Genomic DNA, 27,702 nt, shown 5'->3' on the forward strand with positions numbered 1-27,702 from the left:
AAATATGAAATTATAATAAAAAAATCCACCAAAATGACTTAAGGGTTGTTCTTGGTCTTCTTAGCCTTGGATGCACCCTTAGATGTTGTTGCATCTCTTTTCTTTCCCCTTTGTGAGCTTCTGCCAGGCACATGAGTGGGTTGTTGTGATGTTGAAGGACCCTAGCATCAGCAGCATCAACTTCTTTCTTTTGCTTGGCAGTGGCTCCTCCTTTGCATGTTCTAGAATTATGGCCAACCTCCTTGCAGTGACCACACTTGACAGTGCTGCTCCTTCTCCCTCTTTTCTTCTCACATCTCCCTCTCTTCCTCTTCTTAGCTGGCCTCCCAGCACTTCTTTGGAAATGGGGGGTAAAATTTTAGGAAGTTGAAACAAGGGCCACTGGGTTGAATCAGGCATTTGGTGAATGTGGTTTGAGTAGGATCTTTTGTAGGCAACCCCTTTGTAGTAGGTAGAGACAAAGTCCTTAGACTCTAGTCTTTGATTAAAAAAATAACCCTAAGACCATGTTTACATGGAATACCAGTCCCCTACCACTTCCCACAATCACATTTCCTATGCTCTAGGTTAATGGGGAAATGCACATGGTCTTCCCTAACATCAAACTCACCCCCACCTGCTTGTACCATGTGACAAAACCTAGCTTCATCAGATCTCTCATTCAAGATCCTTGTAGCATAATCAGTTAAGGCAGCAAGGTCCACATCAACTGCTTTGTCAAACCTAGACTCAATTCTTTCCATGCACCAATACCTTATAGCTGTAATAAAATACCAACCTAATTAAATGACTGACACTAAATATTATTACCTTGAAAGTATTAGCAATGGGATGGAGAACATTACCTTCCAATAAAGACATGACAGGGAGATCTCTAAATGGTTTTGTACATGCATTAAAGGACTCCACAAAGTTGGTTGTGTTGTGATCACAAACAACTTGAGGGTTAACTGCATGTCTGGACCATTGCTTGTAACGCCCCGACAAACTTACATAACCTTAATCGTCAGCGGAAGCATAACTTAATCCTGTGGGTTATGGCCCACAAATAAAATAGTAGCCTAAAATTGAAAATTCACTATACAATTACTCATCGCAAGATAATACTTGTTTATTCACTATACAAAGTATCTTAAAACCTCATAGAATCATACAAAATCTCCATAACGCAGTATAATAGTGATCCATATCTGTTCTTCCATACCTAAAACATAAAACAAAACGTCGTGAGCCGAGGCTCAGTAACATACTACTCTAACATCGTAAATTCATTTCACATCATTTTATTTATAAACAGGGAGGAGAGAATAAGTAAAACCATTTCACAAACATATCATAGCATGTTACATTATCTTCTTTATCATGTTCATCATCATATATCTTTTACTTTGGTAACTTGGCTAGTACAACGGAAGGGACGTCTCCCCAAAACATCATAACATACATAAACGGAAGGCAGCCACCCGAGGACAAAAGCCCTCACTAAACGGAAGGTGGCGTTATTTGCCCAGATTTGCGCGTGCCACCCGAGGACAATAGCCCTCACTAAACAGAAGGTGGTTAACCGGCCGGAAGGTACGTGCACGACCCGGGATAACAGAATACTTGCCAAAAACCGTCTTTCACTTGAATTTATCATGTTTCATTGGTTTTAAGCATATCGTCATCATCGTGAATAATTATATTCATTTCACATCATACATCAACATCATAATCATTATATAAGTGCATCATATCATATATAACCATCATAAAACATTTCATTTCGATCCCGCAATCCATATATAAAACATAATATTAATCATGATCATAAAACATACTTTGAAGGGGAATGCGGGTGTTAGCAGTAGACGTTACCTGAATTCCTGCTTACCAACCATGATAGCCGGGGAGGCTTGTAATATCCTTTATCTTCTTTAATCTATTCAAGAATAATTTTATTAAAGAACGTTTCGTTGTTATTTAGCTTTTAAGCTTAAATATTAGCTAGCGCTTATTAAGGTCATAGCGGTCATTATAACGTCGCAAAGGTCTCCTTAAAGGTCATTATTTCTTAATCGTTAATAACTTTTAAATTAAGGTGACTCTTTAATCGACTAATTAGGTGAAATAACTCATTTAGCTATATTTTTAGAATTATCGAAACATTAAAGTTATAATACTACATATTATATAACCTTTCGAAAACGTATCATTTTTCTAGTTCATAGCTAACAACTTAATTAGTCGTCCATTAATAAACTATAATAGGGCCATTAACATTATTTTAATATTATTTAGTCATTTAAAACTAACAAGTCAAGTAACTCATTATTATAAGTGAACCTAAGGATTAGTGAAGTACTCATAACTTAGACTCAATTATAAACTTAATGAATTTACAGCTCAACTAGTTTAGAAATCATGAATTATAACCCAATAATAGATTTTAGTAAATAAGTTAGGTGGTTTAATAAAACTAACTAAATCAGTCCATTAAAGCTTAATATATTAAAGCGACAAGATTAACTTAAATGATTTAACTAAGTAAATTCAGATTATAAGCCCAACATTATGCTCAACTTAATAATTAAACTAACATAACTTAATAAAATACTAAATCAGCTTTAGTTTAACTCAATTAGCCCATTTAATAATAAGTAGCTTAGCTAATACTATAAAGAGGTCAGATTTGAGCCTAACTATTGTACATGCAACAAGTTTATAGCCCATAGTAAAATTCAGGTTAAAAATTAAGCTTACTTTTGAGTTCAAGACTCTAGGCCCAAATAAAAATAGTAAAGGTTAAAGGTTATATCTTGGGCTTGCATTAGTAAATAGAGACATCAGAATTTTTTTAATAACAAAGGGAATGTCGTTACCTCTGCTTCTTAGAGCAGGGACGACGGAGATCGAGGCGGAGGGTTCCGGCTCCGGTGGACGACGGTCGAGCACGGCGGCGGCGAGAAACGTCGGCGGCGTGCAGCAACGGTGGCGTACGGAGTTCGCCGGTGCTTGCGCGGTACAGCAATCCGCGAAGGAGAAGAGCGAGAGAGAGGACGCGAGGAGGAGAGAGAGTGTGTGCGTGAGTGCTGGCGCCGCGGATCTCCGGCGAGTGACGTGCGAGGCGGCCGGCGAGAGACGGCGAGGTGAGAGGGGGCGACTGAGCGTGGCGCGAGACCGGCGTCGCGCGGTGGCCGACGGGAGTGTTTCGTTGAGGGGGGACCGAAACAGAAGAGAGTTGTAAAAATTGGGGTTTTCTTTTGTGTTTCTTTTAGTTGCAATTTTTCCGGCAATTATTGACCGAATTTCTGATTAGAGAGAAGAGATGATGAAGGTTGTTGTTGGTGTGTTCTTGGTGTTGTATCCATGACTATTTATAGGGAAATTTGGAGTTAAAATCAGTGGTTGGGAGGAAGATGGTGAAGTAAATAATCTGAATTTGTCAACTTGAAGAAGCAATGGTGAGGATTGGTGACAGATTTTGACTGAAGAAGAAGAAGAGAGGGTGATTGCATGTGTGCCATGTGTTTGCCATGAAAATGAAGGAATTGAAGGAGGAGGAAGAAGGCAGTCAACTTTGTCAGTTTTATATAATACTTTTATTTTTCTTTTAATTTATGAAATCAGCAAATAGTCATTTTTTTTTTTTTTTTTTTTTTTTTTTTAACTTTCAACCACCAAGTTGGGTGATGGTTAAATATAAGTCTAATATTTTCTGGTTAAACAAAAGAATAGGATTACCCCCTTTTTACAAAGTCTAGTAATTTATGTTTAACATAATAAAAGAAAATCTAAATCTTAGTCAAATTAGTGATAACTATATTTAATTAATTACTTAAACATGGTTAAGTTTTTAGGATATTACATCCTTACCCCCTTAGAAAAAGTTTCGTCCTCGAAACTTGCAATTTAGTTAATTGATAAGACAACACGCTAAATTCATTTAAACAAGACCAAGATCGCATGCCTTCATGGCTTCGTTAGATATTCAGCCTCCATTCCGCCATCATCTTTGTATCTCTACTTCAACTCGACTCGCGAAATCGAGGAGCAAAGAAAACAAAAAGGGCAAACTTGTTGGCAATGAATTCCAACTAACTCATTTGATGAGACCTCGTTTGAAATTCTTTTGGTTTATCCAATTATGAAGATACATACTTTGAGTAACTACATATCATAAAAAAAATGCATGATACTACGTACGGATTACTGATAATCACATGCACCACATCTTTACATAAACAGATTCATATTGTACACGCAAAAACGCAAATGCTCAAACGACTTGGTTCATCTATATCCAACTTTTAGCCAACCCATTAAACCTATTTAAAACATTTACGCTACGATATGAAGATCATAGTGTTCCTGAATCTAACCTCAAACTTTCTCAGCACAACTTTACTTTCCATAATATGTGTTGAATCCTTGTGAATTTAAATATCCATGACACAATTTCATACTACGCCCACCAATTTTACTTAGAAAGCTTAAACTCGAATGTTAATCATGCCCCTTAATATATCAACCTATTCTTTTCTTACTCATTATCATTTGACGATTCTCATTCCGCTTGGTATATAATATACATTCTCTTTATCAATTCCACAATATAAGCTTATTAAGGCATTCTTAAACATCACATTTTGGTTCATGTCTGTATAATAACAGTATCATCTAATAAGGTATTCACTAAAGATCCCTAAACCTAATATTTCATGCATTCCCAAATTTTCAATCATCACATTATCATACCAAATCAATATTATTATCATAGCCTCAACGTTAAGCACTTACTAATTTGACAATGTCATAACATACTCCTTACCAACTTCCTCACCTAGCTAACATCAATACTCAAGATCTTAATTATTCAAGGCTTCACCGATCCAAATAATATTTACTTCTCATCACAATTTCAATTTCCTCCACATTTTTCCATTATCCTCTTTTATTGGTAATTCGATCACTTGAATTCATTCCTAGATCATCTCAATACCATACACAAAGAAACCATTTATCTAACAACATTTCAAACTTCGAAATTCTTTATCCCAAATCTTGGTAAAATAGAAGAAAAAAAAAAATCAAGCACTTGTGCACATTAAGTTTCATCTCGACATCAATGCTTATTTCATAATTTTATTCCATATGGCCATTACATCTCCAAGTAGCAAATTCCTATTCCTTCAAGACATCGATTCGTCTAACTCTTCATTTACTTAGTCATAATATAACATCCCAAAAGTGGTTCGCATCACATTAGGAAGTGCTTCAACCATTAAAACTAAAATCCTTAATAACTGAAGTAATGGTAATTGCTTTCTAATTCCTCGAGTAGAATTTCCAAATCCTTTCAAAATTTTCGAATCTCCAAAATCGTCATATGAACTCCTATAAAGTAAAAATTCAATATCAACTTATAACCATCAGGATTTCATATAGTTTAGCCTTTTTATCATCCCACAAATAATATAACCCTACTCATCATAGCATATCTAAATATTATTTCATGTATTACCTCGAGCGTCAAATATTACTACTCATACCTCAAAAGATCGTTCACCTTAGTCCTTATGACTCATATAACCATCATTTTATCCTCAAGTTATTCAACATCAATCTTTGCAGATAATTCATGCCAAGTTTAAATCGCAAAATTTTCCATTTAACATCTTACACTCTAGTAACCCCAAAGCTTTACGTTATTCTAATTTTCCAATAATACTTCAAAGGATCATAATTAAGTTCAAATCCTCACTTCTTTAAGATTCTAATAACCCAAATAATCCTCAACTCCTAATAACTCATTCATGGAAGTAAACCTCATATTTTTCAGCCATTGTCTTATATCTCATCCTATATCAACCCAAATGGTCATTTACTAATCTCGAGTTTTCCTCAATATCTACTTTCCTAAAGGACCACTCCTAGGCGGTGCAAAGTCTATTACTCCGCACTTCCGGCTAGGTTTCGGCTCTGATACCACTCTGTAACGCCCCGACAAACTTACATAACCTTAATCGTCAGCGGAAGCATAACTTAATCCTGTGGGTTATGGCCCACAAATAAAATAGTAGCCTAAAATTGAAAATTCACTATACAATTACTCATCGCAAGATAATACTTGTTTATTCACTATACAAAGTATCTTAAAACCTCATAGAATCATACAAAATCTCCATAACGCAGTATAATAGTGATCCATATCTGTTCTTCCATACCTAAAACATAAAACAAAACGTCGTGAGCCGAGGCTCAGTAACATACTACTCTAACATCGTAAATTCATTTCACATCATTTTATTTATAAACAGGGAGGAGAGAATAAGTAAAACCATTTCACAAACATATCATAGCATGTTACATTATCTTCTTTATCATGTTCATCATCATATATCTTTTACTTTGGTAACTTGGCTAGTACAACGGAAGGGACGTCTCCCCAAAACATCATAACATCATAAACGGAAGGCAGCCACCCGAGGACAAAAGCCCTCACTAAACGGAAGGTGGCGTTATTTGCCCAGATTTGCGCGGTGCCACCCGAGGACAATAGCCCTCACTAAACAGAAGGTGGTTAACCGGCCGGAAGGTACGTGCACGACCCGGGATAACAGAATACTTGCCAAGAACCGTCTTTCACTTGAATTTATCATGTTTCATTGGTTTTAAGCATATCGTCATCATCGTGAATAATTATATTCATTCATTTCATCATAACCATCATCATCATATTTATAGCATCATATCATTATAACCATCATAAAACATTTCATTTCGATCCCGCAATCCATATATAAAACATAATATTAATCATGATCATAAAACATACTTTGAAGGGGAATGCGGGTGTTAGCAGTAGACGTTACCTGAATTCCTGCTTACCAACCATGATAGCCGGGGAGGCTTGTAATATCCTTTATCTTCTTTAATCTATTCAAGAATAATTTTATTAAAGAACGTTTCGTTGTTATTTAGCTTTTAAGCTTAAATATTAGCTAGCGCTTATTAAGGTCATAGCGGTCATTATAACGTCGCAAAGGTCTCCTTAAAGGTCATTATTTCTTAATCGTTAATAACTTTTAAATTAAGGTGACTCTTTAATCGACTAATTGGTGAAATAACTCATTTAGCTATATTTTTAGAATTATCGAAACATTAAAGTTATAATACTACATATTATATAACCTTTCGAAAACGTATCATTTTTCTAGTTCATAGCTAACAACTTAATTAGTCGTCCATTAATAAACTATAATAGGGCCATTAACATTATTTTAATATTATTTAGTCATTTAAAACTAACAAGTCAAGTAACTCATTATTATAAGTGAACCTAAGGATTAGTGAAGTACTCATAACTTAGACTCAATTATAAACTTAATGAATTTACAGCTCAACTAGTTTAGAAATCATGAATTATAACCCAATAATAGATTTTAGTAAATAAGTTAGGTGGTTTAATAAAACTAACTAAATCAGTCCATTAAAGCTTAATATATTAAAGCGACAAGATTAACTTAAATGATTTAACTAAGTAAATTCAGATTATAAGCCCAACATTATGCTCAACTTAATAATTAAACTAACATAACTTAATAAAATACTAAATCAGCTTTAGTTTAACTCAATTAGCCCATTTAATAATAAGTAGCTTAGCTAATACTATAAAGAGGTCAGATTTGAGCCTAACTATTGTACATGCAACAAGTTTATAGCCCATAGTAAAATTCAGGTTAAAAATTAAGCTTACTTTTGAGTTCAAGACTCTAGGCCCAAATAAAAATAGTAAAGGTTAAAGGTTATATCTTGGGCTTGCATTAGTAAATAGAGACATCAGAATTTGTTTTAATAACAAAGGGAATGTCGTTACCTCTGCTTCTTAGAGCAGGGACGACGGAGATCGAGGCGGAGGGTTCCGGCTCCGGTGGACGACGGTCGAGCAGCGGCGGCGGCGAGAAACGTCGGCGGCGTGCAGCAACGGTGGCGTACGGAGTTCGCCGGTGCTTGCGCGGTACAGCAATCCGCGAAGGAGAAGAGCGAGAGAGAGGACGCGAGGAGGAGAGAGAGTGTGTGCGTGAGTGCTGGCGCCGCGGATCTCCGGCGAGTGACGTGCGAGGCGGCCGGCGAGAGACGGCGAGGTGAGAGGGGGCGACTGAGCGTGGCGCGAGACCGGCGTCGCGCGGTGGCCGACGGGAGTGTTTCGTTGAGGGGGGACCGAAACAGAAGAGAGTTGTAAAAATTTGGGGTTTTCTTTTGTGTTTCTTTTAGTTGCAATTTTTCCGGCAATTATTGACCGAATTTCTGATTAGAGAGAAGAGATGATGAAGGTTGTTGTTGGTGTGTTCTTGGTGTTGTATCCATGACTATTTATAGGGAAATTTGGAGTTAAAATCAGTGGTTGGGAGGAAGATGGTGAAGTAAATAATCTGAATTTGTCAACTTGAAGAAGCAATGGTGAGGATTGGTGACAGATTTTGACTGAAGAAGAAGAAGAGAGGGTGATTGCATGTGTGCCATGTGTTTGCCATGAAAATGAAGGAATTGAAGGAGGAGGAAGAAGGCAGTCAACTTTGTCAGTTTTATATAATACTTTTATTTTTCTTTTAATTTATGAAATCAGCAAATAGTCATTTTTTTTTTTTTTTTTTTTTTTTTTTTTAACTTTCAACCACCAAGTTGGGTGATGGTTAAATATAAGTCTAATATTTTCTGGTTAAACAAAAGAATAGGATTACCCCCTTTTTACAAAGTCTAGTAATTTATGTTTAACATAATAAAAGAAAATCTAAATCTTAGTCAAATTAGTGATAACTATATTTAATTAATTACTTAAACATGGTTAAGTTTTTAGGATATTACATTGCTGCTCTACCTTGTTCAAGTACTCCAATGCATTCACATCATGGTTGGTTATCTTCTTCATGGACTTGTTGTAAACATACATGTTGTATGCATCAGCAGCAACCTAAAATAGTTTGTGTAAAGCACTTCCACTAAACCCAGCATTTTTACAGTTTACATAAAGATGCTGGCAGCATATCCTCCTTGCAGCATCAGGGAAGACTTCATGCAAGGCAGTTTCAACTCCCTACATTTATGCAAACACACATTAGCAAACTTGTTTAAAATAGTAGTGTAAGAAAAACAAAAAAAACTTAGAAAGTATTAGATGACTAACCCTCATTTTGTCACTAATGAAGGTCCAATATGATCTATGGACTCCTTCACTACTGAATAGCAGTTTCAAGCACCTGAAGAAGTACCCCCATCTCTCAATGCTTTCCTTGTTCATTATCCCATATGCAAATGGAAATATTTCATTATTTCCATCAATTGCAACAACTGTGAGTAGAACCCCCTTGTAGTACCCACTCAAATGAGTGCCATCAATCCCTATAAGAGGTCCACATCCACCAAGAAATCCCCTCACTTGAGCTGCAAAGGAGATGAAGCATGCCTTGAAGTGAGGAGATTCACTATCAGTGCTATATGACCAGGTCACCAAAGCTAGCATAGCTTCCACGGTTTGTTGCCTTAATCATCTCAACATAGGCAGGCAACAACCCATATGATTCAGCAAAACCACCATATATTACTTCCTTTGTCATCTCCTTTACCTTATACAAAATCCTCTTCTTCACCTTCAACATGAACTTTTCTTGGCATAACTTCTGTAATGATTTAATAGGGATGTCTGGTATAGCTTCAACATCAACCCTCAAATGTCTTGTCAACCAAACAGTGGAAATCATAGGATTGTTTTCCAACCTCCCATACAACCTGTGTTCTCCTTTGAGGGTCTTGATTGCCCAATTGTTGTTGTTCAACAACTTGGATGCATGGATCCTCCAGTCACAACCCTCAACAATGCAACATGCAGTGAACCTACTGTTATCAGCCTTCTCCACCCTCACTGCAAATCCTTTTTGTATTCAATAGTCCTTAAACACATCAAGGAAATGTTCTTTGGAGGAGAATATCATCCAAGAATGAAGCTTGACCTCACCAAAAGTCATATCATCAACCACCTCACAATTCAAGTACACATGATCCATGGTGGATGTCCCATCCAAGCACCCATCAAACCTACCCTCTGTGTATCACCATCAAAGTCAGGCTCAACTTCAAGAATTTTCTCTTCAAGGTCCAAATTTTCTAGCTCCACCTCAGAACTTTCTTCCTCATCCTCACTGTTGTTAGAATCCTAAGCATCAGAGTCTCCAGGTTCATCCTCTTCATGCACAGCTTGCCTAGACCTAGTTGCATTTCTCCTAGGACCTTTAGTCTTAGGCACATAAGTACCAAGCCTCCTTGCACTAGTCTTAGCAGCCTAAAACCCTTTTTAACAATCCTCTTTTTTGCTGGGGTGGCTTGTTTTCTTGAGAGTTGTTTTCTAGTGGGTTAGTGTGAGGGTTCAGTTGAGGGGGTCGATGGGGGGTTGCGAGTAGGAGCTGAAGAGTGTGAGGGAGATATTGAGGGGCTGTGAGTAGGAGCTAAAGGGTGTGAGGGAGAGATTGGGGGGTTGTGAGTACAAGGGGAAGGATGCGAGGGAGAGATTGGGGGACTGTGAGTAGGAGGGGAAGGATGTATGGGTGGGATTGGGGGGTTGTGAGTAGGAGGGGAAGGATGTGAGGGAGAGCTTAGGGGACTGTGAGTAGGAGGGGAAGGATGTGTGGATGGGATTGGGGGCTGTGAGTAGGAGGTGGTTGGTGTAAGGGTGAAACAGGAGGTGATTGGTGTGAGGGTTCTACTGATGTGTTGTGAGGTGGGGGTGTTTCAGGTAGGGGTGTTTCAGTTGGGGGTATTGCAGGAAGTGTTGGTAGTGGATGGTTCTGATTTGGGGGACTTTGGTGGGGGGGGGGGATTTTGTTGTGAGGATGACTGAGGTGGGGTTTGGGGAGGAGTACTTTGTGTTTGTGACATTGGTGATTGTGATAGCCCAAGGTCTATTTCCCATACTCTTTCAGACTCCACTGCCATGTCATTCTCAACATTATAAACAGGGACCTCCACTGAGATAATGAACTTCCTTGCCTCTTCTAAGTCTCTCTGAATCTTAGCTTCATATTCTTGTTTCTTCAATTCCTCCTCTTGTTTCCTTAATTCCTCCTCTCTTCTTTTCCTTACTTGTTCTTCAAATTCTGCTTGTTTAGCAGCTTCTCTCATCAACTTGGCATTTCTCATTTGTATGGCTAACTTAAATGACAACCCAACATCTTGTGTTTCCTCTATCCATATAATAATCTCCTCTTTACCTTTAAAAAGAGGGAACATCCTCATCAAACTGTCATCATCACTCACTTCTACCCTCTGACCAGTCCTAGGATGATCATACCAAAATCTGAACTTCTCAGGCACAATAACATCTTGCTTTTGTCCCTCCACTATCATGAACTCATCAATCAAATTCATAAAACTACTCTCATCCATATCTAATACCCTAACATCAAACCTATGTCCATTGTAATCACAAAGTAACCAAATATCTCTAACCCTAAGCATATTACAAGCAATGAATCAAAACCACATCATAACATGCATGAAGTAAGGAAAAAAATTCAAACTTTAAACAATCAATTATCACAGACTTAAACCCTAAAAAACAGTTAATTTCAAGCATTTTAACCATTAAATTCACTAATTTCCACTAAAAAAAACTGAATGAGAGAGATACATACCTATTCATTTTGAAGATTTAACCCAGATTTTCTTCAACTTCCAAGCACATCCAATTCTTCTTCAAAACCCGCAATTCAGATGCGAACAACCCAGATTATACACCTTGATCAACTTCCCACTCCAATTTTCAATCTTCAGATTATGTAGATTTTTCGTAAAAAAATTTGTGCGATTTTTAGGGCCTTTTTTGGATGAGAGAGTTTGAAAAACAGAGGGTGTGGGTGAAGGGAAGAGGAAATACGAAAGGTCGTGGGTTGAGGGATCATTCTAATGGCGCCAGTTCTGACTGATGGCTTTTTTGTAAATATGCACTAACAGCACACTAACGCCACACTAACGTCGTTCATCATTAATGGCATTTGGTTCAATTTAGTCAAACTTCAGGGGCATTTGGTGCATTTTTCAAACAACGAGGGTACCTGGTGCATTTCCTTAAACCTCAGGGGTACCTCATGAAAAAACCGTTATTTTTTTCTCAATTCTTGGGATATCAATGGCAGATTTTATTTCACTTCGTTCCCCAATAAAATTACCAACTAACTGTTAATCCCCCCCCCCCCGACCAAAAATATATTTTTTTAGAAAAATATCATATTTTATTTAGAACGCATTCTCATGGAAGAAAATTGCTGGAGAATTGGAATTAATGAAATTGAATTGTGCGTTCGACTTGCCCTGTTCTTGAGTTTCCTTTTGTGAAGTCTTTAATTGAAGGAATTGGGTGAATCTTCACCCTTCAACTTTTAGCTATAAATTAGGTAATTCTATTTCCTTTCTTCTTTTTGTAATCTATTTTTACACCTAATAACACTTCTTTAACAATTTCTTCCTCGTCTTATTTTTTTAGAATAGCTCATACATTCAGATTATGACATGTCAATTAAAATAAAGTGTGATAAAGTTAGATAGATTAAGATACAAATTCTTAAATTTTTTTCTTCGAGATGTAAAAATTGGAGTATGGTTGTTCAATCACTTGTATTCTGAGATTCAATTATCAGGTTGTTTGGTTCCTTTTTGCACTTATGATACTTGCCTCCTTAAGTCAAAATGCTTAAAGTGGATATGAGAAGAGTTAAAAAAAAAGGAAATAAAAACTTGTGGTTTTTGACATTTGGACTTTTAAGAGTATAACCAAAGTATTTTCTTTAAGAGAATAAGCGAAGTATTTTGAAAGAAACTTTTAATGTTAAAATAATGGATGAGAATACCCCCAACTATGGCCCATCCGCTTTTAATACCCCCAACTATGAGTTATTTGTAAATACACCCAACTATTAGGGAGGTTTGTCAAAAATGCACCCCTGACCTAAAATAACCGGTTTAGCAGGTTAAAATGACACGTGTCATGCTCTTATTGATTTTACTTATTTTTTTTTGTTTTTCCTTTTTATTTATCACACCACCCTTCTACTCCCACCCCACTGTCACCCCTCCTCTTCCTCCTCTTCATCACCAGTCCCCCTCCCCTTCCTCTTTCTCCCTCCTCCCGTACCCCTTCCCACCGAGAAAACCCCCTCCTCTTCACACCACCCCCGAAACCACCCCACCTATGAAATCACCCCACCCCCACCACCCACTGCCACTTTCCCTCACCCCCAGTACCACCCTTCCCACACCCCAACCCCCAAAAACCCCCCTAATCACCACGCAGCCCCTACTCCCTTACCGTAGCAACCCCCACTGCCCCGCAACCCCTCCTTCCCCTGCTGAATCGACACAAACCCATTCTCCCTCCCCTCACCCTCCCATTCGAATTTCGTTTTATTTTCATTTAGCTGTGAGTTTCGTCGTTTTAAAGTTGTGAATTTGTTGAAAATGGTTGATTTGGGGAGGATTTCAGATGGGTTTGTCAAAAATGGAGGTGTATGGAGGATTTCACGTGGGTTTTGCGAAAATTATAAGGGGTTTGCGGGACAGGGAGGTTGTGTGGGAGGGGGTTGCGGCGCAGGGGTTGCGAGGGAGGGGAGGTTGCGGGGTAGAGGGTTGCGAGGGTGGGGGAGGGGTGATGAGTGTGTCTAGATTTGCTAGGCTGAAGGCGGTGGATGGACGCGGTGGATTCGGGGGTGGGGGGAGTGGGGAGGGGGCCTGGCTGGCAGGAGGAATTATGGGAGTGGTTGCAATGGGGGATGAAGAGGAAATAAAAATAAAAGAAAAAAAAAATAAAAAAATGACCTTGGTAACAGGTTACAAGTCATCTGGGTGCATTTGTGGCGGACCTCCCAATAGTTGGGATTATACAGGAATAACCCATAGGTGGGGGTATTAAAAGCGGATGGGCCAAAGTTGGGGGTATTCTCATCCATTTTTCCTAAAATATCACCCTTTTTAAAAATATTGGGGCCCAATTTATATGAGATTAGAACATGGCACTTTGAAATATTTAAGACGGCTCTCTAAAAAAGATTAATTTTGACGAGAATTATAATCATCAACAAGGAGGTTTCGGTAGACGACGACAAAATTTTAAGGGCTAGATATAGATATAAAATTGTACGGACAAAATTTTAAGGGCTAGATATAGATATAAAACTTGTAGATATGATGTAGAAGTATTATATGAAATATCTATTAGCAATGTAATTTTCTTGACATTGTGGATATTTCTTTATAATAAATAAAAGCATTTATTTAATTACTAGTAGTTCTCTTTGTAGTATCTCTTTCAATTGTTAGATATTTTATTTATTATACAAAGTATAAGGAATGCAAAAGATAAGTTAAAATAGCACTACAATTAAAATGGATGAGTTCTAATGCATTCAAAATAATACTGAATTTGATAAATCATAAAATTTCTCTTGAGGCTCTTCAAAATAATTCTTGAATTCTTACAACCGCACACAATGTGTCTTAGACTATGTTCAGTTCACCTTATTTTTGCTTATTTCAGATCTAATCAGATCAGATCAGATCAGATCAGATCAGAAAAAATAAGTTCAGATCAGTTCTGATCATGCTTATATTTAAAAATTATTATCTCTATTAAATATCTTTCATTACATATTAGTAAAAATTATAATAATTGAATATTAGTAAAGTACTCATTGAGACGAATCAAACAAGACCCCACATGACTATATTTTTTTCTTATATATTGAGAAAGATCTAAAAGATAAGATCTTGTAAATCATATCAGATCAGTTCATATCAGATCAGATCAGATCAAAAAAAATAAGTTCAGATCAGATCAGATAAGGTCAGATCAGAAAATTTCAGGTGAGCTAAACATAGCCTTAGTAGTAGGGTAAGAAAAGCGCGTCAAATTAGCAACGCTTTTTACTTGTTATACCGACGCTAATAAATAGTGTTGCTAGAGCTACTAGCGACATAGGCAAAGCCGACGCTTTATTTAGCGTCGGTAAAGGTGCTTGTGACGCTATTTAGCACCGCAATATATAGGTCTTTATAGAGCGTCGCAAGAGCCCTTTTTGTACTAGTGATCCCTATGTCAGATTGATTATTGAAGATAAGAAAAGTTGGTCTATGCTTACTTTTTCTCATCAGTTTTAACTATTTCGCTTGAATAACATCTTGACTACGACAATTATGAAATTGAAAAATACAAAGATGAATTATACTCTTCTTTTATCGGTAATTTTATGAATTTTACAGTGTTGATCTTTGTAATCATTATTGAATATTAAAAGAATAGTTTGTACTTTCGGCTTTAGAATTGTTGGAAATTTTTTTATGCTAGTTTTCTCATCGTAAGTAATCTTTTAATAATGACAATCTTAAAACTTTTTTATGTTAGTTTTCTCTTTTTACATCTTTCCTTAATTATGCATAATTATAATTCGGGAAATGAATGAGAAATTTCAAATAGATTTTTTATGTAATTCCTTAATCAACTCAAGTAAGAATAACCATAATAGTAATAATAAATATGAACTCATGTTGGCATAACCATAATAGTAATAGTTCATCATACATGCATACATACATACATGCGTGCATACATTCATACATACATGCATACATACATCCATACATGCATACATCCATGCATGCATGCATCCATCCATACATTCATGCATACATGCATACATGCACACATCCATGCATGCATATATACATGCATACATACATGCCTGGATTTGAGGGTAGGCAAGAAGTGCCATGGCCTACGGCCCATCAGCCAAAGGGGCCCAAACCAAAAATAACCAGCCATAATTAAGCTATGTGATATAAGCTTCCCATCATCCATAAGCAAACTGATTATCATAGAAGAAGCCAGGAAGGAAAGTCAGAGAGAGAAATCATTAATTTCCTCCAATTTCCAAATTCCAATATTCCATGGCCTTTCATTTCCATCTACTGTTTTTCTCCAAATCTCATTCAATTCTTCCCATATTCCAACTGATTTCACCATTATTTCTCATGGAAAATATCAAATGCTTCCCAAAAATTGAAGTGTCAAAAACATTCTTTGCCTTCTTTCCCAAATAAATGTTAACGGAAAAGAAAAAATTTTTTCTCCAATTTAACATTCCTTTGTATTTGAGTTTTGTTTGAAGAGATGTTATTAACATGATGCAATAAAATATACTACTTTAAATTATATTTCTAGCGCTTCTAATGAAATCACAATTTTAAAATTATTTTAGATGGGGCCCATTTTTTTTATTTTGCCTAGGGCCCATAAAATGTCAGGAACGACACACACGCACACACACACACACACCACACACAACACAAACACACACACACACACACACACACACACACACACACACACACACACACACACATACGTACTACGTACGTACATACATACGTACTACATACGTACTACGTACGTACGTACGTACATACATACGTACTACGTACGTACGTACATACATACGTACTACATACGTACTACGTACGTACGTACGTACATACATACATGCATGCCTGCTGCGTACGTACATACATACATACATTCACAATCATACATACATACATACATACATACATACATACATACATACATACATACATACATACATACATACATACATACATACATACATACATACATACATACATACATACATACATACATACATACATACATACATACATACATACATACATACATACATACATACATACATACATACATACATACATACATACATGCATGCACACGTACATACGTACATACATGAATGCATGCATGCACACGTACATACGTACATACATACATACATACATACATACATACATACATACATACATACATACATACATACATACATACATACATACATACATACATACATACATAAATACATACATACATACATACATACATACATACATACATACATACATACATACATACGTACGTACATATACATACGTACATACATACGTGTACGTACGTACATAGATACATATATACGTACATACGTACCGACGTATGTACGTACGTACGTAAGTACATACATACATACATTCAAAGTACCGATTGCTTGGCGTGGAGCTAATAGTTTGGGAATGTTGTGAAGATCAATTTTTTTGGTGATGTGAAGCTACTGTTTTTTGGACAATGTAAACCTACTGTTTTTGGTGAATCATACAAGTCATATTTTATTTAATGAAAATCATATGCATCTGATTACATTGCTTTTCATTTCAGTTCTTCATTACAAACACTAGTAAAAGAAACATGATAATTCCTATATTGACGGCAGCTTGCAAGCACTTGTGTTGTTGCTTGATTTTTTCTCAATAGCTTCATTTCCTCCACAAACTTTGCATTATTTCCACTTCTTCTTCAAGTATATCATCCCCATTGTGCTGCTCAACATAACCACTACACTACCTAAATTTGTTACACGCATCACACTTGTAGTATAATTGTTGCGGATTCATTGATGATTTCGAGCTCCTAATCGTAAATATTCTCCTACATTTGCAAGTCTTGTTTGACACTCTAATGTAAGAGGATTGAAAATTTGAAGAGCAAGTGTGTGATTGTGAGTTCATTGTAGTGTAAGAGGCAAAGTAGGCATAAGAGTTTGAAGAGTGCATAAAAATGCATATGAAGTTCCATAAAATACACATCCGCCACTGAAACTTTCAGATCACCCAACATGCATGAGCATCACCTGATCGTACATAATAATCTGAGACTTATAGTAATCACTAAAAAAATACCATATGTTTGGGCCCATTTCCTGGACCAACCCACCTATGGAAAGTTACTAAAATACCCCTGCATCTAGGGAAGCCAATCCTCCACCAGCTGGAGCTGACTAAGATACCCTCCTTTATTGGGGCTCCTATCTTCTATAAATAGGAGTTGTCTCATCAGACAAAGGTAAGCAACTCTAAGCTGCCAAACCCAGAGCATCTCTCTCTACATTGATCCCTTTCTCTCTCTACCTCAATCATTTACTGACTTGAGCGTCGGAGGGGCGATCCCGGGACCACCCCCGAGGTAGCCTAACCTTGTTTTGCAGGATTCCGATGTACGGATAACGGAGCTCAGGCGTACCTTCTTGGGGCCCACATCAAGTCTCTAAGCACACGTCAGCATTTGTGATCACCCTCAATTTCTAGACAAAAACACCATATAATTTATCCTCACATAGCTCAAAATGTAAGAAGGTAGCAATAGAAAGCAGCAATAATAAGAAATAACCAAGAACCAATCACTAAATAAAACATGAAATTATTTAATAATTAAACTAGAAATTAGTAAAAAAAACACATCACAAAACATGATTCATGCCGCCTCCGCTCAACTAAGGACATGTTATTTTCGGCATAAAACAGTTGAACTGAACTAAACTGAACTGAACTTAACTGAATTGAACTGAACTGAACTGAATTGAACTGAACTAAACTGAAATGAATAGTGATATGCGAGAGCAAAAGTATTGTCCAGAGCTAAACTGAATTAAACTGAACTGAAATGAAAATAAGTTGGGGAGAACAGGCCCAAAGAAATACACGCATGAAATCATAACAAATAATCAAATAAAAACGACAATGTTTGGGCCCATTTCCTGGACCAGCCCACCTATGGCAAAGTTACTAAAATACCCCTGTATCTAGGGAAGCCAATCCTCCACCAGCTGGAGCTGACTAAAATACCCTCCTTTATTGGGGCTCCTATCCTCTATAAATAGGAATTGTCTCATCAGACAAAGGTAAGCAACTCTAAGCTGCCAAACCCAAAGCATCTCTCTACATTGATCCCTTTCTCTCTCTACCTCAATCATTTACTGACTTGAGCATCGGAGGGGCGATCCCGGGACCACCCCCGGGGTAGGCTAACCTTATTTTGCAGGATTCCGATGCACGGATAACGGAGCACATGCGTACCTTATTGGGGCCCACATCAAGTCTCTAAGCACACTTGAGCATTTGTGATCACCCTCAATTTCTAGACAGAAACAGTTTGGCGCCGTCTGTGGGGAAAGTACAAGAAGTTACTTCGCCACCACTAAGCAAGATTCACCTTGTTGCTACTCAGCAAAACTCACCTCATTGCTGCTCAGCAATGGCCCCAACCATGAAGACATGCTCTCAAGCATCCCATATGCACCTATGGTGCTATCCCTCTATTTGAATGATGAGGATTCCACCCCAATGGAGAATCCACTACGGAGTCGGTCATCCCGCAGCACCAGCAAAGTCGGATGGGTATGGCCTCCACTCGTCGTGAGGAGATCCTTAGTCCTTCCTGAGATGGTCAGCCTAACCGGCTAGGGCCTAAACAGAGGGAAGGACTGTGTCAACCCTCAAAGGGAAAAACATGTTATCACTCGGAAGAAGTTGTATTGAAGAACACAACCCATGAAGACTGATCTGAACAAGGGGTGTGGTGACTTAGAACCGCAAAATCCCTCCAAAATAAAAAGTGGACCCTGAAGTTTATGGTATAGTTCAGCCAGAGGGGCCTACTCATCAAAAGCACCGACTCATCAACGATGTCTATTCATTCAGGGTACCCACTCATCTTTGGGTGCCCACTCAGCAAAAAGAATATACTTAGCTAGATGCGCCTATTCATCATCAAAGGCACCTCATCAACATTACCCACTCCTTCAATGTACCCACTCATCCTTGGGTGCTCGCTCAGCCAGGGCATCTACTCGGCCTAGATGCGTACTCAACTTACGAGAAATTTATCTCAGCTTCAAAGGCACACTATCAAAAGCATTACACCACCCAGATCAGTCCAGCAAAACTAAGACTATCAAGTCAACAAAGGCGAGCAAAAGGAGACTCAAAAGGCGAGAATTTCGCCATGGCACCTCCACAGTCAGGAAGGGGAGATCTCACTAACATAGCCGAAAAATGGCTAAGTACAACATACCGGAACATTCATGATGTCAAATGGTGAGGCTCAAATCGACCCATATCTGGACCCGCTCGGTCAGTAGGAGACCCCTTCTCCTTTGCCGAGTCACTCACACTTGGAGGCATACTCATTCAAGCTAAGCACTTCATCGGCACCCACCCGGACGGCATGGGGCTCATTAGCTCCTCCTCCGAGTGGCGTCCCGACCCGCTCGGCTGATAGGAGACTCTCTCTCCTTTGTCGAGGCGCTCAGCTGATAGGAGACCCTCTCTCCTTTGTCGAGCCGCTCTTATACTTAAGCCAAATTTAGGCTAAGTAATTCACTGATACCTGCTTGAACAGGGGCCCGGTCGGCCACTCAGTCTTGCACATAACTTGAAGCGAGGCACAATCTCGGCCAAGAGAGCTGCTCGGTCAGCCTATACTTTGCAAAAGTTCTAGGGCGTTGCTTCATAACCCCCCACCAGGGAGTTTCACCCCCCCTCTCGGGCCCAGCAGGTACCCCAGGAACATGGATCTCTCTCGTTTTCCGCTGGACGATCGCCTTGAGAATGAATGATGCTACCCTATCCGATCATCCAGCGTGGGGCTAATTGCTTGAACGCCTCAGCTGGTCAAATGAATACACTTGATGGAGGTACGATGATGTTCATCATCTCTTGAATAAAAACTTCTCCAACGGCACTCAAATATGGAGAAGTCTCCCCCGACTAACTTAACCGAAGAAAACGGCTAAGTATCAATAATTGGACCTACTCGGGATCTGAGTAGCGTTAGAAGACCTCCTCGGGAAGCATTAATCTCCCTAGCTTTCCCGAGTCGAGAATCTCCATCATGGGTACCTCCTCAGTCATAAGAGGAGCGTCCTAACTTAGTCGAGAAACGGCTAAGTATCAATAATTGAACCTACTCGAGATCTGAGTAGCGTCAGAAGACCTCCTCGGAAGCATGGATCTCCCTAGCTTCCCCGAGTCGAGAATCTCCATCATGGGCACCTCCTCAGTCATAGGAGGAGCGTCCTAACTTAGTCGAGAAACGGCTAAGTATCAACAATTGAACCTACTCGAGATCTGAGTAGTGTCAGAAGACCTCCTCGGCAAGCATGGATCTCCCTAGCTTCCCCGGGTCGAGAAGCTCCATCATTGGCACCACCTCAGTCATAAAAAGAGCATCCTAACTTAGCCAAAAATAGCTAAGTATCAATAAACCGGACCTACTCGGGAGCCGAGTAGTGTCGCAAGACCTCCTCAGGAAACATGGGTCTCATTAGCCTCCCGAGTCGAGCATATCTCACGGTACTTCCTCGGCTATGCCAGGAATACCCTACCACTTAGTGAAAATAGCTAAGTACAAACAAATCGAGTCGCTCGGCCACTAGGAGACCCCCTCTCTTTTGACGAGTCGACCTCGTATTTAGCCAAATTCAAAGCTAAGTATTTCATTGGCACCGGCTCGGACAAGCTTGGGGCTCATTAGCCCCTCATCCGAGCCGCGTCCACCCAACTCGGCCCAAGGAGGCCTTCCCCTCCTTGGTTGAGTCACTCTCCTAACTCTTGGATGACGTAGCGAGAGACGGCACCGGCTCGGACAAGCTTGGGGTTCATTAGCCCCTCATCCGAGCTGCGTCCACCTAACTCAGCCCAAGGAGGTCCACCTCCTTGGTTGGGTCAATCTCCTAAGTCCCAGATTGACTTAGCGAGAGACGGCACCGGCTCGGACAAGCATGGGGCTCATTGGCCCCTCATCCGAGCCGCGTCCACCCATCTCTACCAAGGAGGTCCCCCTCCTTGGTTGGGTCAATCTCTTAAGTCCCAGATTGACTTAGCGAGAGACGCCACCGGCTCGGAAAGCATGGGGCTCATTGGCCCATCATCCGAACCGCGTCCACCCAACTCAGCCCAAGGAGGCCTTCCCCTCCTCGGTTGAGTCACTTTCCTAAATCTTGGACGACTTAGCGAGAGAAGGCACCTGCTCGGACAAGCTTGGGGCTCATTAGCCCCTCATCCGAGCAGCATCCACCCTACTCGTCCCAAGGAGGCCCTCCCATCCTTGGCCGAGTTACTTTCCTAGCCAAAGAGCGCTAAGGACCTCCCTCAGCATCTCGAGGAGCGTCCATGACCTCCCTCAGCATCTCGAGGAGCGTCCATGACCTCCCTCGGCACTCCGAGGAGCGTCACTGAAACGCCTAGCCGAAATAGGGCTAAGGACCTCCTTCGGCATCTCGAGGAGCGTCTATGACCTTCCTCGGCACTTCGAGGAGCGTCACTCAAATACTTAGCGAAATTCAAGCTAAGTACTTCTTAGGCACCCACTAGGCCAGCATGGGGCTCATTAGCATCTCATCCGAGTGGCGTCCTACCCGCTCGACCACTAGGAGACAACATCCCCTTTGACGAGCCGTTCTCATACTTAGCCAAATTCGAGCTAAGTACCTTATTGACACCCACTCGGACAGCATGGGGCTCATTAACTCGTCATCCAAGTGGCGTCCTACCCGTTCAGCTACTCGGCTTGGGCACCCGCTTAGCCAAGGTGTATACTTGGTCGGCCAATGGAGTCGCTCAGCTAGGAGAGTCGCTCGGCCAGGGAACTTGGTCGGTTAGAAGAGTATCTCGACCAAGGCATCCGGCCAGCCTCTCAACCAGGGCACCTGCTCGGGCTCGGCCAGCAAAGCTTGAGAGCTGCTTCGCCACTCGGCCTGGGAACCCACTTAGCCAAGGTGTATACTTGGTCGGCCAATGGAGTCGCTCAACTAGGAGAGCCGCTCGGCCAGGGTACTTGGTCGGTCAGAAGAGTATCTCGACCAAGGCATCCGGTCAGCCTCTCAACCAGGGCACCTGCTCGGGCTCGGCCAGCAAAGCTTGAGAGCTGCTCCGCCACTCGGCCTGGGCACCCCCTTAGCCAAGGTGTATACTTGGTCGGCCAATGGAGTCGCTCAGCTAGGAGAGTCGCTCGGCTAGGGTACTTGGTCGGTCAGAAGAGTATCTCGACCAAGGCATACGGTCAGCCTCTCAACCAGGGCAACTGCTCGGGCTCGGCCAGCAAAGCTTGAGAGCTGCTCCGCCACTCGGTCATGGCACTCGCTCGACCCAGGCACACGGATAAGGCACCCGGTCGGACTATGAAGCTACTCGGCTATCAAGCTCGGCGAGCCTAGCACATGGTCGGCCAGGGGGTTCGCTCAGCCTAACACCTGGTCGGCCGGGGGGATTAGCTCGACCATATTACCCGCTCGGCCAATGAAGCTGGTCGGCCAGGGGAGTGGGTCGGCCCATAGAGGCACTCGACCATGTTACCCGCTCGGCCAGCATAATTGCTCGGCTCGTGAAGTCGGTCGGCCATCATAGTTGCTCGGCTTGTAGAGCCGCCCGACCAGCATAGCAGCTCGGCCAGCGCAGCAGCTCGGCCCGTACACTCGGCCAGCCTATACTCCGAAAAAGTTCGGGGGCGTTGCCCCCTAACCCCACCAGGGCGTTTCACCCTAGACCCCGACTTGTAGAGCCGCCTGACCAGCAAGCAGCTCGGTTTTAGCGAGACCCCCGTGCTTGGTTAATCCTAGCGCCAGAAGATTTCCTCCGCTACGATCCGGCATGAAAATTCTTGGGTCCTGCTCAATATCAGCAAAAATGCAATCAGCTTATTCGCCAATCAACCGAGCTAAAATGGCGATTTTCACTCCGATTGCTTGGCGTGGGGCTAATAGTTTGGGCCCATTTCCTGGACCAGCCCACCTATGGAAAAGTTACTAAATACTCTGCATCTAGGGAAGTCAATCCTCCACCAGCTGGAGCTGACTAAAATACCCTCCTTTATTGGGGCTCCTATCCTCTATAAATAGGAGTTGTTCATCAGACAAAGGCAAGCAGCTCTAAGCTGCCAAACCCAGAGCATCTCTCTATATTGATCCCTTTCTCTCTCTACCTCAATCATTTACTGACTTGAGCGTGGGAGGGGCAATCCCGGGACCACCCCCGGGGTAGGCTAACCTTGTTTTGCAGGATTCCGATGTACGGATAACGGAGCTCAGGCGTAGCTTCTTGAGGCCCACATCAAGTCTCTAAGCACACATCAGCATTTGTGATCACCCTCAATTTCTAGACAGAAACAGACAACATCTGAAACCAGCAAGCAAAGGAAGAGGAACCACATCCCATGTCCTTTCACTTTTTTTTTTTAAGGTAAGGAGAATTCTCTTATAAGGAAAGGGGTAAATTGAGTATCTTTCTTGTAAGGGGTGAGAATCGAACTCCTGTCATAGGAGTGAAATGAGGGTCTTATAACCACTAATCCAACTTCAAATGAGGGTCTTACAACCACTAATCCAACTTTAACTACAAATTCATCAAATAAATATTATTCATAAACAAGCAACACTAACCAGCAGAACATGTGTTAGTCTTGAACAATTACTTCACGCTAATACTTGCACCCACTCAAGTTTACACAACAAACCATGAAGCGACCCAAACAAAAATAACATGAATTCTAGAGCAACCTAAAAAACACTCTCTGGTATTTAAAATGCATTAAGCTAGTTTTTTAAATATATATTTGAATATAAAATTTTAAATGTTTTTTAAAGAATGTATTACTATATAATACTTCTTTTAATTTTAAATAGTTATCGTTTGAATTACGATTATGGTGGTTTGGTTGATATTATGGTTTTGGATTGATAATTATGATTTATTGATTATAGTTATATGAGTTTTAATTTATTAGTTAATATAATTTCATCAAAAGTTATTATGTAAAAATGGTTGCATATTTTTTGCAATCAGTTAACATTTTTTATAGTTTAATTAAATCAGTTGGTTTTGTAAGAGACCTTCTACTTTTAATTTAAAAGTAAGCGCGTCCAAGCCCAATATTAAGAAGATAACGGGCCATATTTTTGAACATAGTGACTACTTTAATGTATTGAGTGACCATTTTAATCTATTTAGGAATCAATTTAATATATTCAGTAATCACATTCTTTAATTTATTTAGTGACAGGTTTAATCTATTTCGTAACTAGGTTAATCCATTCTGTAAGACTGTCTATTTTATAATTTGTGTAATTAAATTTGCACTGCTATACCATAATCAAGCTCGTGTGAATTATTACGTCTAACTCTAATCTTATTATAAGACGGTCTATTTAGAGAGTTACTCAAAAATCGATCTTATCCGTTTATTTGTTAATGTTTTGCGTTTCTTAAGTTTAACTTGTAATAGAACACTAGTAATTAGTATCTCAACATCATAATGCAGCAAACCAGATAGGAAACTCCCTTAATTGGTAGAAGCAGGTTATGCCAAAACGTTTGCAACTCCAAATCAAGTTTGGAAATCTAGGACTCCTAGATTCCGAATTTTAGTGGATATATTAGGGTATACTTACCTTATCAAATTTAACCGAAACCTGGTCTGATTATTACAAAGCATTGTGTATAAATGACGTACAAAGCAGAAGAAGAATTACACGTACAAATCAAAGACAGACTAACAAAAAAACGACAATCATTGCATTATGGAAGGTAAAAGGTTAAACCCCATCGATACTTCTTCGGTTCATGCTTGCTCAATCAATTATATTCGTGATATGAACTTGAAAAGTTTAATAGCGCGGAAAAAACTTCATCTTGTTCTGGATCTAGATAACACCCTCCTTCAAACAAGAGCGATGCGAAATCTAACCCTATATGATCGTGAATATTTGGAACGTCCTGGTACTCAAAGATGGCTCGAGGAAGGAAAATTGATTAGATGGGGCAAGGTAATTTTTGGATTTCAAATTATTATTTTTTCCTGATTATTCTTTTTGTCATTGTTTTGGTATTATCTTCTTCTTTTTTTTTGACCGAAGGTAATCAGTTAATACTCCGGTTAAAAAGAAATTGTTTAGACATAAAGTTACTGTCACTTGTTTTGATTATTGGCAAAAAATATATACTTTTGTTTTTTTTCTTTCTTTGTAATACTTGTGTACTTTGTTGCGGATCTTTACTCTTTAGTATAGGAGGGAAGGACGCAGTCACGCAGTACATTACATATCAGTTGTTCGTAATTTTTAGCAATTGTATACTTCGTATATACAGTATCAGTAATCAGTATGTTAATAGTTATTGCATGTCCTAGTCCTTCCTTAAAAGCTTTGCTGCTTTGTGCTCGTGAAATACCAATTCTTATCATTACTTAGGTATTGGAAAAACATGATACAACACTGATATACTGTAAGACTGTCAGGCTAATATCTTGTGTCTTCTTCTTTAATTGTGTTTACCATTTATACTCCTATTCTTGCAAATATTATAAGCCACTTTAGTAAATTATAATCCACGCCTAAAAGTTTAACAGCAGCGAACAAGTTTATTTAATTAAACCATCTCAAACCATGTGAGATGTTTAGAATTTAATCTGATTTTGTCCAGTTTTATTATTCTACTTTTGTGCTGATGATTATATCAATTTGCGTCATTTTGTGGTCTTTTTAATTGTGTATTCTAAAATCATATAATTTTCATATAACAGGGAAAAGATCAATGGCTGACCAAATTAAGGCCCAACATTCGCAACTTCCTAGAAGAAGCAAGCAAACTGTTTGATTTTTCAATATTTACACTAGGAGATCGTACGTATGCAAAGAAAATGCTAGATATTCTTGATCCCAAGGGATTATATTTTGCACATTCAGATGTAATTACTAAAGAAGATTGCATCACACCGATGAAAAAGGGGCTTAATCTTGTATCGTCACATGACAGAGTTATTTTGATAGTTGACGACATAGAAGAATTCTGGGACAATGATTCTAAAAACTTGATCAAAATTGCTCCGTATGAGTTCTTTGATGACGATAAAAGGTCTTGGTCCAGACGATTTGCAGATGAAAGTGAGAAATATGGAGAATTAGCAAGGGTTTTGAGAGAACTTAAAAAAATTCATAGGGAATTCTATAGTACGGAGAAAGGAGATATGGACGGACTCCATTATGAAAGTCGAGATGTAAGAAAAGCGAGAGATGAGGTGCAAAGGAAGTTTCAAATGATCGGGACTGTCACCGGTAGTGAAATGGAGCTAATATTAATTAGTTTGGGTTACAAATAAAGACATATTAATTAGGTTTTTTTGTTTTTGTTTTTATAAGGTTTTGCATGGTACTTTCGGATGTCATGAGAATTTTTCATATATAGTTGTTGGTAAAAGTATTTTTGTTTTGTTAATTGTGTTTTGCTTGAAAATAATGCCTTATTCAAAAGAAATTGCAAGATGGTTTAAGAAGCATATTTGTGTAGGTATTGATATAATTTCATTCAGAATATGAGAACTTTGTAGCGTAATTCTAGTGCATATTTAATTAAATATATAAATTAGAAGAAATGAATCTAAAATCTATTGAGTCTATTTTATAGTGTAATGAGATTACCATAACCTTTCAAAAAAAAAAAAAAAGAAATTACCATAATGAATATGCCACTCTTATCAATAATCATCCTTCACTAAACAGATATGTACGTTATTTTCAAAAATACAAAAAAGTAATACATTAATTCTTCAATACCGACAAGGCAACAACATGTGTATTATCTTGATTAATGACCATATCCTATCTTGCAAGCCACATGTTGATTTTGTTAAATCATATATATTATGTATTTTTATATTGGCTTTGTTTGGGAGGTTTTTTAGGTGCTTAAAATGATAAATTGCTAAAACATTTAGGTGTATTTGGAAAATATCTAAAC

At 39.2% G+C, this 27,702-nt stretch overlaps 1 protein-coding gene and 2 long non-coding RNA genes across 3 annotated transcripts; 1 reads left to right on the plus strand and 2 right to left on the minus strand.

Moving 5' to 3' along the window:
* Window positions 1-1,008: 1,008 nt before the first annotated feature.
* On the minus strand, window positions 1,009-2,085 carry LOC125494637 (uncharacterized). Its single transcript, XR_008968411.1, has 2 exons — window positions 1,858-2,085; window positions 1,009-1,204 (listed from the first exon to the last, which is right to left on the minus strand). It is a non-coding gene; the product is annotated as an uncharacterized LOC125494637 (long non-coding RNA).
* A 3,925-nt stretch (window positions 2,086-6,010) lies between these two features.
* LOC125494638 (uncharacterized) lies at window positions 6,011-8,843 on the minus strand. The gene is made up of 3 exons (XR_007270928.2): window positions 7,859-8,843; window positions 6,855-6,918; window positions 6,011-6,206 (listed from the first exon to the last, which is right to left on the minus strand). It is a non-coding gene; the product is annotated as an uncharacterized LOC125494638 (long non-coding RNA).
* Window positions 8,844-25,487: 16,644 nt separating this feature from the next.
* LOC104906339 (RNA polymerase II C-terminal domain phosphatase-like 5) lies at window positions 25,488-27,064 on the plus strand. Its single transcript, XM_010695077.2, has 2 exons — window positions 25,488-25,733; window positions 26,489-27,064. The coding sequence occupies exons 1-2, from the start codon at window positions 25,488-25,490 to the stop codon at window positions 27,062-27,064; spliced, it is 822 nt and encodes a 273-aa protein (XP_010693379.2).
* Window positions 27,065-27,702: the final 638 nt, after the last annotated feature.

This window comes from Beta vulgaris, chromosome 2, assembly GCF_026745355.1.
Source record: "Beta vulgaris subsp. vulgaris cultivar EL10 chromosome 2, EL10.2, whole genome shotgun sequence".
NCBI classification, from domain to species: domain Eukaryota; kingdom Viridiplantae; phylum Streptophyta; class Magnoliopsida; order Caryophyllales; family Amaranthaceae; genus Beta; species Beta vulgaris.

Excerpts from the sequence above, each read along its gene's own strand:
- LOC104906339 (XM_010695077.2), top strand. The coding sequence starts at position 25,488 with ATGGAAGGTAAAAGGTTAAACCCCATCGATACTTCTTCGGTTCATGCT. Across the intron at positions 25,734-26,488 it reads AATTGATTAGATGGGGCAAG|GGAAAAGATCAATGGCTGAC; the intron begins GTAATTTTTGGA and ends TTCATATAACAG.